Below are 13479 nucleotides of genomic sequence, written 5' to 3'. Positions count from 1 at the left end.
GCTATCACTTACATCTCCCTATTTACTGAATGGTATGCTATTGTCTATGTTGCTGTATTGCTGTTGCTAGCCAGACTAACGTGGTCACACTTATTTACATGTCTCTAAATTGAATGTAACCCCAGCGTTTTCGTTTTCATTTTACCCTGCCTTCCGCTACCAAGCATGTACAGCTCAGACCTGGCGGCAGTACAGAGAGCATATTAGCTGCAGATCGCATTGTGTCATACAGGCTAAACGAACAAGCATGATTGGATAAGACATAGTTGGGCTAGCATAGTTACCGTAATCAGCCTAGTAACATATTGCTAAGTCTTTGGGTGGGACAATTAGTAGCATTGTAATTTTATCACGATAATATTATGTATGTCCAACCCTGAGAGCCAAGACTGACCAGAAGCTGCGAACATGGGCGCATTCAAACAGATGGTTACTGATTGTACAAATATGCCTACTATACTAGCACTGTTATTCATCAAGTATCCTCCTTGTATTAACATGACTCACTACTGTTATCACTCCTGTATTCCTATGTTACTCATATGACGCTTTAAAACAAAAATATGGCAATCTTTCTTTGGAGCGCACCACGTGTCTTCCTGTTGTAATTGCTTTGTTACCCCACAATGCCTCCTCTCTCTATTCTGTACCCCATAACGCATGTGCCATAATAAAAGAAAGATTTACAAAAAAAAATAAAGGCAATCAAAAATTCTTATGCTGTAGAAGTGAAGAAACCTACGTGCTTTGACAGAACAAACACAAATTAGATTTTTTTTTTTCTCTGAAAAACCTGCCAAAAAATCATCCTTAGGAAATTGGATGCTGTATTTTGCTATGCCTGGCCCTAACAATACTATGTATGTAAATAGGTAGAAGCAAGAGTCTTTAAGAAAGGTATTTCTTCTTAATAGTCTTCTTAATTTAGGACTTTAGTGATGAATGTGAAATGATTTATGTTTTTATTTTATTTTCTTTAAACCTATGTTGCTCCATGCAATATTTTTCACTCTTCCTTTTGGTTACTGTTATCTCCCAGGTGCAGTTGGAACGCATTCGGCAGACTGAGTCTTTGGAGGCGATTCGAGCTATCCTAAATGATACAAAACTGACTGACATTAACCAGCTTCCCGAGACATGACCCTCCCTGTTTCTGTATAGAGGACTTGGGGCTGCAACATGAGGTTTTTTTTTTATTATTAAAAGAAAGAAAACTCAACTTTCTAGTAACATTAATAATTATTTAACTCTTATCCAAGAGGAGAGGACAGTGAATATGTGAAAGGGAGCAGTCAACGAGAACACTTTATAAGGGAAAAAAATCCTCTTTGTGGAGATAGGCAGGCCGGAGAGAGAAACATTTCTGTTGGGAACACTAATGAGACACATTGCTGTGGTTAACTAAATGGAGATTTGCCTCCAGTAATAAAAAATCTATGTAATTGGTCCTTGTTTTGTTTACAAAAAAACCTATGAATTAAGCTGGCAAGAACTAGTCAGTTTGAAAGGAAGATGCTAACTTGAACATTTAGCTTAAACCGTCAATCAGTTTACCTGGCAAACATATTTATTATTCTAATGTTTTGTCTTGCCCATTTTATAACACCTAATATAATAACTGGGGCAGGCCCATTTCTATAATGTGTATAGAGGTATTCCAGTATCTCACACTTGCAACTTTGTTGTAATGCATGTAATACATTTCAGGAGAGTTTGTCCTTCCTCTATCACTAAATGTTATTGCTTTTGAAACCTTCCAATTCTGTCCCTTCAAAAGTATTAATATTTTAAAGTTTTTGGTTCTGTCAATAAACTAACGGAAACTTATCCATTAAACCATCATGGAGGATTCTGGATGATAGTGCTGATTTTTCCTTGTTGATTGAAATTAGTATAAAAGGCAAAATGGAGAGAGAACTCATGCACTTTTAATAATAACTTCTTTAGATATAACAGATATTAAGATGTCAAAATGATTTATAAAATGCTCACATCCTGCGATTGTCTCACTAGAATTCTAACATTTCCATGTGCCTAGTAGCCAGCATCTGGGATCTTTTGCAATACTTTTAATCACAGGGAAGGCTGTAACTTATTCCTCTAAAAAGATCATGCAGACTATTTAGATAAACACCTTCACAAACTGCACAAAAGATTGTTTCCTAAGCATCGGAATCTCTCACTTGTTCCTTAATGGTGAGCTACAGAAAAATTACAATCATTCTGTTGGGATATAAATATATTATCGTGCAACAAATCTCACAAGGGGATCTGGTTTTCTAACGTGCATTATACAGAAATCAGATCCAGCTAATTGTACATTCAGCATTAACTTCCACTTTAAGTAACACAAAACCTAGTATTACGTAATCTTGCAGATAAAGTTATAGCTTATGTAGCTCGGATAGTTAAAATTAACCTTTCCCTTGCTTGAACTTGAAACACTTTCCACAACTATTTCCTTGGAGTTGAGATTTCTCATGTTTAAAATCCATTCTAAAAGAAAAAAAATCCCCTTTGGGAAATGAGAGGAGTGCATGAGGTTCTCTTAGTGTAAAAACACAATATGCTGAACACAAACCATGATAGTGGAGAGCATTGGCAGGTGGAGGTGGTTAGACTGTGGCATTCAGTAATATTTTTTGTAAACTCTAGCATGTTTAACTAGTCTAAATTACATGGTAATGGTAAACTATAATTTCTGTCAGTAGTGTATAACTTTGCACTGTTCATTTCATGTAGCCAGTTTGTTTGGATTTGAGTCAGTTTATATACAGGGCATGCAAGTGCAGATGTTAGTTGGCATATTAAGCAAAGGGCTATAGCACCACATTACATAGTTACACATTACAGACCATATACCATGTGCTTTAAGCTGCAGATTGGTACTTGGTATAAAATGTAGTTTTGCCGTGTCTTTCTTTCATTGATTTTTAGTAGTCACTTAGGGACACTAAGCAACAAAGATCAAAATGTGTTTGAAAGCAGTATGACAAGAAGCAGGGCTTTCCCAGCCACTTACAGACCCCATCCTCATTGACAATGTGAAATTTAATACGAAATTGACATTGAAAATGGTGAAGTGTACATTCCTCTTTGTCAATGGAACAGAGTATTGCAGCGTCTCTGGACTCCAGGACTATTAGCAGCTTAACCATAACACACTTTTATATTCCCAGACCATCTTTTGTAAATGGTTTTGTCCTTATTGAATGTTTGGATGAGGTGATAGGTGTTCATGACACAGCTGAATATGGGAATTATAAACATTTTTTGAATGCGGGGAAACAAAATACACTTAATATGAGTATATGTTATTGGAAAGGAAGCTCTATATATTGCCATAGCGTTGCCACTATGTATACCTGCTTGTTTCAATGTCAATTGAATCTGGGCTTTTACACTTGACGACCATGTTTGTATGGTTATTGACTGTCAGATATATAATTCTCCTATTAGAAGTCTTGCAACATTACACTGTAGAACACGTAACGAGTATGAAACCAAGATGTTGATTGGTTTTTTTCTAGTGGTGCGTAGCAGAAATATTTCTCCTATGTATTAACCCCTTAAGGACACATGACATGTGTGACACGTCATGATCCCCTTTTATTCCAGAAGTTTGGTCCTTAAGGGGTTAAAGTAAAACATTTGGTAAGTGCTCTTTGTAATGCTCTGGGGGTCTGCTATGAATTGCAGACTTGAGCATCTCAGGCCAGCTTCATTGCACACAAATTTTAAGGTAGTTCTTAACCAAGGCGAAAATGTTTATCTAAGGCATGTATGCTAATAGATTAATTACCTCTAACAATAAAATGTATCTTCCAGCTATAGTGAGAGGCTTCTGGCATCCAATTCCCTGTCCCATTTCAGTTAACGGTGTAATCAAATCATATTAGCCAGAGTTCACTATGCTGAACTGTTACCAAAGCATTTCATGGGAATTAGACCCTAAATTTGGTTAATAGGTAATGGGTGCAATGGTACTTTTCTCTGTTTTGATACAAGAACACAGTGGGAAAACAAGATGCTCCTTAGCAACATGTGCCCTGTGTAATTGTGAGTGTAGAGTACTGCTGGTCACTGAATTCTGATATAATTGTTTGTAAACTGTACTGCAGATATGTCTCTTACAAGGAACTTGTAATTAAAAAGCTGCTGAAGAGTCAAAGTTGGTTTCATCTAATTTTGTACGTGATGTAATCAGACTTCTATTTCCTTAGTTTGCAGCCTATATTGGAGGGGGGAAAAAGTATTATTTTATTAATAATGTCAATACATCGGTTTAGCACTAAATACTTGACTTGGCATGTATTTGCCTTGTGGTAGCTTTATGCTATAATTCTGAATGTGGTTACAATTGTTTATGGTAATTCCTCATATTCCATTTTTAAATTTGTCCCTCATATGCATACTAAAAATAGCTAATTTATGTTTTTGGAATGGTTTATATTTTCAGCATTTTTGTGCATTCGGGCTGTTGACAATAACATTTTAGAAATTAATTTTAATTCCATTCCAAAATAATTTATAATAACACGTTTGTATTGACAACTGTTTTCTGCAGAAAAGGCCAGGGAAATATTCTGCAAATCATACAATTTGAATGGATGCTGACATCACATGCTTTCAGTGGCCTTTTTTTTTATTTTTTATTATTATTTAAATCCTTAACCACCTCTGAGCGTTGGAAAATGTAGGCAGTTCCAAGATGGCCACCACTACACTGAAATGCTAACAGATAAATTTACTGTAGCTTTGAATACTTTATTCTTAGACAAAAGTAAGAAATGGTTGAGATGCGGACAGAGCAAAGTTAGTGCAGAATTGGAAATATGTCCTCCTCACACTGACTCCTGTACAACGTGTTGGTAAAGGAATTGATAGGAATGCATGCTGTCAATGATATTTAATAAAATGTTATTACAGAGCAGCAACAGTACTGTGATTAATGTAAGAAAAAAATGGTTTGAAAACTGGGTAATTCAAACAAATTAACAGTCCAATTAGATGTGAAAATTTAATTTCATATGTAGCATAGTTTTCCCTGCTATCCTCCAAGGCAGTATCACATGGGATAAGTGGGCTTCGTTTTCTATTCTGCTGATTTACAAGGAACTTGTATCTGTGAAAGCCATCCCCACCCCAAAGTACACAAATCTGACTTTGAAGGTCTTGGTTCTAACATAGAGCATCGTTTCCCACTGCCTGGTGACCTGCTGCTTAGCAAAAGAAAGGATGAGCGTTAATGTTCCAGTAGTTGTGTGATTTTTACCTTGATGGATGATATATGAAGCAGTTGTGGATCACTGCATGGACCCAGTGCTCAATGTGCCTACATCTTGCTGAAGGCCAAAATGATCATATGAGGCTACTGTATCTCTTGTGCACAGCAAGCCTGTTGGCATTCCGGGCCTGGACGAACACTAGGGGTGGAATTTTATTCGGAACCTAATCAATAGAAAATTACTTTCTCAATGCAGAGGTACATAAAAATGTTTGTGGGTTTTTTTTGTTTGTTTGTTTTTTTTTAGACTTGCAGGAGTACTTCTCTGTAAAAGGTTGAGAAACACTGTGTTAACTTGACTGGGGTTTTGAAGGAAGAGGGACCTTTTCATACCTTAGTCAATTAACTAGTTAATTTCCTGGTCTTGCTGGCAAGGGCTAGAGCAGTGATGGCTAACCTTGACACCATAAATAGTTTCTGGAGTACATTCCCCTTGATGCTCAGCTAGAGTCTAAAAGCTAGCTGAGCAGCATGTGAAATGTAGTCCAGAAACAATTTATGGTGTCAAGGTTAGCCATCACTGGGCTAGAGTTAATCCAGTTCTGCTGCTGTGGATATCCATGACACCATCTTTTTAATTGTCTTGTACAAGTGTATTTAAAAAAATATATATTTTTTTTTACATTTTAAACATATGCAAAAAGATTAATTGCCAACTTCTGTCAGAATCCCACCTCATTAAAATGAGCTAGTTTCCATTGTATGGATGTCAGGTCGGGTCCAAGATTGCCATGAAACAGATCTTTTTTTCTTAATTACAAAGGGAATTCTAAATATATTTAAGCCTCCAGGGCTTCCATTGCTAGATGGATTACAGAGGCTATTCAACTGGCTTATTCATCCCAAGGTGCTGTTCTTCCCTTCAAAGTTGAGGCTCATTCTACTAGAGCTACACTTCATGAGCGGAAAGAGCAACGTCCACTCCAGAGGACACCTGCAAGGCTGTCATCTGGTCCTCATTTCATAATTTCATCAAACACTACAGGCTATACCTCTTGGCCTCAGCAGAAGCTTGTAAAATTCCCACCTATGTGGGAGTTTCTTGCTATCTCCCTAATGTATTGCTGCTGTAGACAGGGGGAAACAGAAATTCCATTTACAGTAAATTCTTTTTTATTTTTTTTATCAGCAGTAGTACAAGCATACCCTCCCTTATTGAATAAATTTTGATCGTTTCGTAGTATTTTTTTGTTGTGTGTATTCTTTTGTTTGACTGATCTGGATGTCTTCAGGAATTTATAGCAAAAGGGGTGGGGATTTCTAATCTTTTTAAGTTTCTTGGAGGCTACTTCTCCCAGTCATCTTAAACACTGCCCCCAGTGCACAGGGGGGAAACTGGCTAATCAAGAATAGAATCACCATTGTGGTTTAATTTTTATTTCCACTTGTCAATGTACATTCATTGACTAATAGACATGCTCTGTCTGGCAAGTTTGATAAGAACATGCTGTGATTGGTAGTCACTCAAAACTTACACACAGGCAGATTCAACAACTGCCGATTGTTGCAGACTCAATAATGAATAAAACTAAAATAGCAAGTAAATGTTAGTAATGTCACCAAGGTAAATTACATAAATACTATCAATACTAAATCAATTACGTAAATAAAATGTATTCAAACTATTTTATTTAATACCAGTTTATAGAACCATTCTAGGCATAGTTTTAAAACGTACATATTAAATATTATATTGTTGAAAAATATTAGAGGTAAAACATCAGATGAATAAAGCTTAAATAAGTCAAATTCTATGTTGAGTCCATAGGGCTCCAATGTTTTAAAATCTATGGACCCACTTCATCTCTTCCTTTCATATACTTAAAATGTGATATTTGTTCCCTCACGCAAGGTATTTTAACTGTTTGAATATTAAGAAAAAACAATCCTCTAGGATCCTTATTGTGGTGTTTCTTGAAATGAGCAGAGACACTATGTTCATAACCCTTTACTATATTGTTAACGTGTTTACTAATTCTTTTATAAAGTGTACAAATAGTACGTCCAACATATTGCAAACCACATGGGCAGATTAAAAGATCACTTACATTTCTAGTAAAATATGTAATAGTCATTGATCTAAAATTTGTTATATTTTTAACATTTATATGTTTTGTTTTTAAAACTTTGTTTTACATTTATTTACACATTTTAGGGTTTTATTTTTAATGCATTTGCGTCCCACACACCTATTGCAGGAATAAAACCATTTTTATCTGTTAAAAATTGTTGTGGTTCTTCACAAGGATAGGTTAATGTAAAATTACTTTTTAAATTGTGACCTCCCCTAGTTATGAATGGCTTATCTGGCAGCAGTCTTAAGAGTTCCTCTATCCGTCTATTTATCCTTTGATCCCCTATCAATCAGCAAGATTTCTGGCCCCCAAGGTGTCTTTTATACAGATAACGAGCTGATACTTAGAGCACTCTCTTAATGAGAGTGCTCCTAATCTCAGCCCATCACCTGTATAAAAGACACCTGTCCACAGAAGCAATCAATCAGATTCCAAACTCTCCATCATGGCCAAGACCAAAGAGCTGTCCAAGGATGTCAGGTACAAGATTGTAGACCTACACAAGGCTGGAATGGGCTACAAGACAGTTGCCAAGCAGCTTGGTGAGAAGGTGACAACAGGTGGTGTGATTATTCGCAAATGTAAGAAACACAAAATAACCGTCAGTCTCCCTCTGTCTGGTGCTCTATGCAAAATCTCACCTTGTGGAGTTTCAATGATCATAACGGTGAGGAACCAGCCCATAACTACACGGGATGACCTTGTCAATGATCTCAAGGAAGCTGGGACCATAGTCACCAAGAAAACAATTGGTAATACACTACGTCGTGAAGGACTGAAATCCTGCAGCGCCCTCCAGGTCCTGTTGCTCAAGAAAGCACATGTACAGGCATAGAATTTTAATGGTAGGTGTTTTTTTACATTGAGAGACATAATAACAAAACAAAATCCAGAAAAATGCATGTCAAAAAAGTTATACATTGATTTGCATATCAATGAGCATATTGACCCCTTTGACTTGGTGGCAAAACCCTTGTTGACAATCACAGAGGTCAGGAGGTCAGATGTTTCATGTAGTTGGCCACCAGGTTTGCACCCACCTCAGGAGGGATTTTCTGCCACTCCTCTTTGCAGATCCTCTCCCAAGTCTTTAAGGTTTCGAGACTGATGTTTGGCAACTCAAACCTTCAGCTCCCTCCACAGATTTTCTATGGGATCAAGGTCTGGAGACTGGCTAGGCCACTCCAGGATCTTAACGTGTTTCTTCTTGAGCCACTGATTTGTTGCATTGGCTGTGTGTTTTGGTTAATTGTCATGCTGGAATACCCATCCACAAGCCATTTTTAATGCCCTGGCTGAGGAAAGGAGGTTCTCATCCAGGATTTTACGGTACATGGCCTGTCCATCGTCCCTTTGATATGGTGCATTTGTCCTGTCCCCTTAGCTGAAAAACACCTCCAATACATAATGTTTCCACCTCCATGTTTGACAGTGGGGATGGTGTTCTTGGGGTCATAGGCAGCATTCCTTTTCCTCCTCCAAACACGGCGAGTTGAGTTGATGCGAAAGAGCTTGGTTTTGGTCTCATTTGACCGCAACACTTTCACCCAGTTCTCCTTTGAATCATTTAGATGTTCATTGGAAAACTTCAGACTGGCCCGTACATGTGCTTTCTTGAGCAGGGGGGCCTTGCGGGCGCTGCAGGATTTTAGTCCTTCACGGCGTAGTGTGTTACCAATTGTTTTCTTGGTGACTATGGTCCCAGCTGCCTTGAGATCATTAACAAGATCCTCCCGTGTAGTTATGGGCTGGTTCCTCACCGTTCTTATGATCATTGAAACTCCACAAGGTGAGATCTTGCATGGAGTACCAGACCGAGGGAAACTGGCAGTTATTTTGTGTTTCTTCCACTTGCGAATAATCGCACCCCTTTATGAGAGTGCTACTAATCTCAGCACTTACCTGTATAAAAGACACCTGGGAGCCAGAAATCTTGCTGATTGATAAGGGATTAAATACTTATTTCACTAATTGACATGCAAATCAATTTATAACTTTTTTGACATGCGGTTTTCTGGATTTTTTTGTTATGTCTCTCACTGTTAAAATACAACTACCATTAAAATTATAGACTGATCATTTCTTTGTCAGTGCGCAAACATTCAAAATCAGCAGGGGATCAAATACTTTTTGCCCTCACTGTATAATACATTTAATCTCTAAAATTATTATTACAATTAAATGCCAAGGATATTGAATCCATATTACCGTTCCTATTATTTTTAGTCTCCCTTTCTCATTTTAACTATATTTTTCTATTTGATTAAAAGCTTCCATAACCAATGTTTTGGGGTATTTTTTTTGGGGGGGGTGGGAGGGTGGGGGGGGGATATTTCTATTAAAATTCCTGCTTTTTCTTTACAGACTCATTACAATTTCTCCTAATTATCTGAAATTGTCCCTTAGGGTTATTATTCAGCTAATGAGTATAATGACCACTGCTATATAGGACATATTTTTAGCATCCACCTTTTTTATTATTATTATTTAAAAAAAAAAAAAACTTCATTTTGAGCTTATGTTCAACATTTAATTTTTTAATCTAAAACAATTATAGTGGTGACACTATACTGTCTGGTTCAATCAATTCCCCAATCATTAATATTTAGTCTTTCCCAAAAGGATTTCAGACTGGTAGTAGAGCCATTCCATATAAAATCAAGTAATCTATATATCTACGGTAGGAGACCAATTATTTTAAATGCAGATTTGGTGTACATTCCACCACTGAAACTAAAAGAGAGGTGCTTATAAAGTAAAGAGTTGGTGATTATGGATGGGTTTGTTTGGGGTTTTCCGTATGTCCAAACAAAGGATACCTGTCCTAGAAAAGTGAATATCCACTTATGAGAACTACCGCTAAAGGATAATATTTTGCTTACTGTAAATTAATTTTCCATTAGTCTTTACAGCAACTTAACAAACTATTAAAATACTTCAGACACAAATACAAATTCGAAGCAAATCTGTGGTGCAATATTCTGCAATATTTTTTGTGTGTGGAATAATGGTAAAGATTTAAGCATGCAAAAAATACAACATATTAATGAGGCCAAATGTATTAAAGTTGTATTGGTGCTCAGAGAGTCCCTTTAATTCCTAATATTTTCTATTATCATCCACAATTGTATTCAAATTACTGTAGGTAAATATAAGTGATGTCATGTTTAGTAAAATGTGTTTATGTTCCTGATGTCTTGTACAAACCAGTCAATTATTTCTGTATAACCAAGTTCTCACTTTATTAATACATATATAACCGGTTGCTCACGTTGCTGCCTTGTCACACAGGGTTTCTTCAGCCGCCATTCCAAATCCCTAGAACATTCCACTAACTAATAGGCAGGACAGAAAGTAGGAAACCAAAAAAAGGAAGTGCATTATCCACAGGCCATACACCCATACATCACAATACACAAACTCATACTCACACACAGTCTATACATCATAATTGTGGATAATGCTTGCAATATGCTTTTGAAAATATATTGAAGAGGAAATTTGTTGGATGAAGTGTTCTGGCTAATATGTGCTGTCAATGTATTTTTTATTTTTTACTTTTTATTTTATATGTTTTTTTTGTTTGTTTTTTAGATTTAGACACTGTGCATTTTAGACACTGTGAATTTGCCATATTGCGACATGAAAAAAACATAAGTGACATAACAAAGAGGCATAAATCACAATAGTGGCAGAGTGTCATAATTAAGTGTAGTCAACTGGGTAAAAAGTACTTGAAATTAAAACAGAAAAAGTCAGAGTAAGTAATAACAGTCATCGTTGCAGGATCCCCAACCCCACCTGAAATTATTATTAATAGACCTGGAAAGTTCCCACTTCAGTGCGTTTTGACATTATTCCAGGTTAGGTTGCATGATCTGCTGAATGACACAATCATCCAGTTGGACGCTAAGTCTATGAGATTTGATCCCAAGTAAAGTGTCCATGGTAACCAGATGTGTCTGTGTTTTTGCTGATTTATAAGAGTGGATACTGTTAAGTACACCATCACTTTTATCTGTTCTACTTTTTTGATCCAATCTGTCAAAAAAGGTGGTGCTGGGTTCCGCAACACACTGGTGTAACAGCTTTTGCTGTATTCAGGAGAAATCACACAAGAGACCTGTGGTAGTTGTGTATTTGCTTGGTTGGGTGGTGCAATAAGGCTTCTGCTGAGGATGTTATTAACGTGGTTTGTGTGATGCTACTGATAAAGGTTCCCTTCTCCTTACCACATTTCCAGCATGCTGAAGAGACATTGGGGAACAGGCTGTGGAGGTAGTCAGGTGTTCCATACCACCTCTATAAGAGTTTGTAATTCAACTCCTGTGTAGCTACATTTGTCGAAGATCTATGGACCAGGATATGTATTTTAGTCTAGTCTACTGTTGCAGTGTGCGGTCGAGGTCCCCTCCCTCACTCCATCAATACTCCCTCCTTCACTCCATCAGTACCTCCACTCCATCAATATCCCCATTCCTCACTCCATCAATACCCTCTCACTCCATCAATACGCCCCTCCCTCCATCAATACCACCCCTCCTTCACACCATCATCACCCCCTCCCTCTGCTCACTGACACACAAGATCACTGACACTTGAGGTCCACTGCTTGAGTGTGGGAGCCGGAGCTTACGTGCACAGGTGGTGCTTCTGAACAGGGACAGAGCTTCCATGCTGGGCCGGGGCATTAGTGCTAAGGAAGGTGCTGGGAATCAGGAAGAGAGAATCAGTGCTCCCTCCCGCCGTCAGCAGCCTAAATGCGGCCGCACCAGCACCTGCTTCCTGAATTCCCTTGGACTGACAGAAGGGAAAAATTATTTAAATAAAACATTAGGGCTTCCCGCCTGCCCCACGTGCCACAGCCCACCGGGAAAATTCCCCGTATCCCGGTGGGCCAGTCCGGACCTGTCTGTAAAATAGCATATAACTGTTATAGGGTCTTATGTATCAGTTGAGGTTTGAGGCAAAGTTGTTCGAATGGTGTGTTTGTATGCACTCTACTACTTCCACCATCACACAAGCAAAGTTTGATAGCTGGTGGAATTGATAAGTCTCCGAGGGTCACAGGTGTAAGTCTACCTAGGCTCTCCACTGTTATAAAGGTGCCCGTTATGTAAAATCTATCATACCGGAATGTATTGGCATGATGCTATATCTGTTCTCAGAGTTGCACAGAGTGTGTCTGTATATTGGGGGTTGTGCAAGAAGGGATACAGGAACTACACCAGGGGTGAGAAGACTTTGGATAGCTTATGCAATCTCCATATTGTTAACACAGTAGTTATGAATGGATGTGGGTGAGGGCAGAAGTCATGTAAGGGTGCATTTTGACATGGAAGAGGGTTCAATGTGGCAAAGACCACCTAGAGGACCAATTCCTCCACCAATTGTGCCCAGCTCTTATTGGTGGAGGAATCTGTCCTCTAGAAGTCTGGTCAGGACTTTTGCCACATCGTATTGATGTGTCAGGCATACCCACTGCCCCTCCTGATTTGGGTTTAGAAAGGGTTAAAGCTATCTTTATTTTTTTTTCCTGTCTAAAGAATGAGTCGGCTTCTGTCTGAGAGAAGGGAGGCGGCCAGAATGTGCACAGGTAATACTTGCTATCAGCAGAGTTGAAGTCCCACGTCTTGGCCCTGTGTATGATATTGATGGCCCAGAATGAGTTCTCTTTTGCTTCTCTATGAGGAGCAAACCCTGATTTATAAGATTGGGCAGTAGTGGTTGCAGACTGTTTGCCAACACTTTTGCATGTATTTTTATATCATTATAGATCAGGTTTATAGAGCGGGGATTACTGCATTTGCTATGATCCTTTCCCAGTTTAGAAATCAGTGTTATGATGGCTTCTAATGAGGATTGTGAGAATAGAAATGTGCTAGAGACAGAATTGAAAGCCACACGCAAGAATGTACTGAGGCATAAATCGTATAGTGCTGGTTGGTATATCCTTCTTGGTCTGGTAGTGATTTTATATTTTTATTATAGCAGTCATCAGTTCATTATGTGTGAATGATTGGTCCAAAAGATTAGATGTATGTATGGGAAATTAGATTCCAAGTATGCCAAGAGGTCTTGTGGGTTAAAAAATAATCTGGGGATAGGTATTATAAT

The 13479-nt window shown here is 37.9% G+C and overlaps 1 protein-coding gene and 1 long non-coding RNA gene across 3 annotated transcripts in view; both read left to right on the top strand.

Annotated features, from left to right (window-relative positions):
• RABEP1 (rabaptin, RAB GTPase binding effector protein 1) overlaps positions 1–1851 on the top strand; it is a 56771-nt gene extending 54920 nt beyond the window's left edge. For both annotated transcript variants that reach the window (XM_063457437.1, XM_063457436.1), the window contains exon 18: positions 1040–1851. In XM_063457437.1, coding sequence (XP_063313507.1) covers positions 1040–1141 — 102 coding nt within the window. In that variant the 3' untranslated portion in view covers positions 1142–1851. The remainder of the gene's footprint in view (positions 1–1039) is intronic.
• A 700-nt stretch (positions 1852–2551) lies between these two features.
• LOC134613608 (uncharacterized) lies at positions 2552–4646 on the top strand. Its single transcript, XR_010091237.1, has 2 exons — positions 2552–3558; positions 3635–4646. It is a non-coding gene; the product is annotated as an uncharacterized LOC134613608 (long non-coding RNA).
• The last annotated feature ends 8833 nt before the right edge of the window (positions 4647–13479 follow it).

Source organism: Pelobates fuscus, chromosome 1 (assembly GCF_036172605.1).
Source record: "Pelobates fuscus isolate aPelFus1 chromosome 1, aPelFus1.pri, whole genome shotgun sequence".
In the NCBI taxonomy this organism is placed as follows: domain Eukaryota; kingdom Metazoa; phylum Chordata; class Amphibia; order Anura; family Pelobatidae; genus Pelobates; species Pelobates fuscus.
The sequence above is the reverse complement of the archived record's forward strand: the minus strand, read 5'-3'. Positions and strand labels throughout refer to the sequence as shown.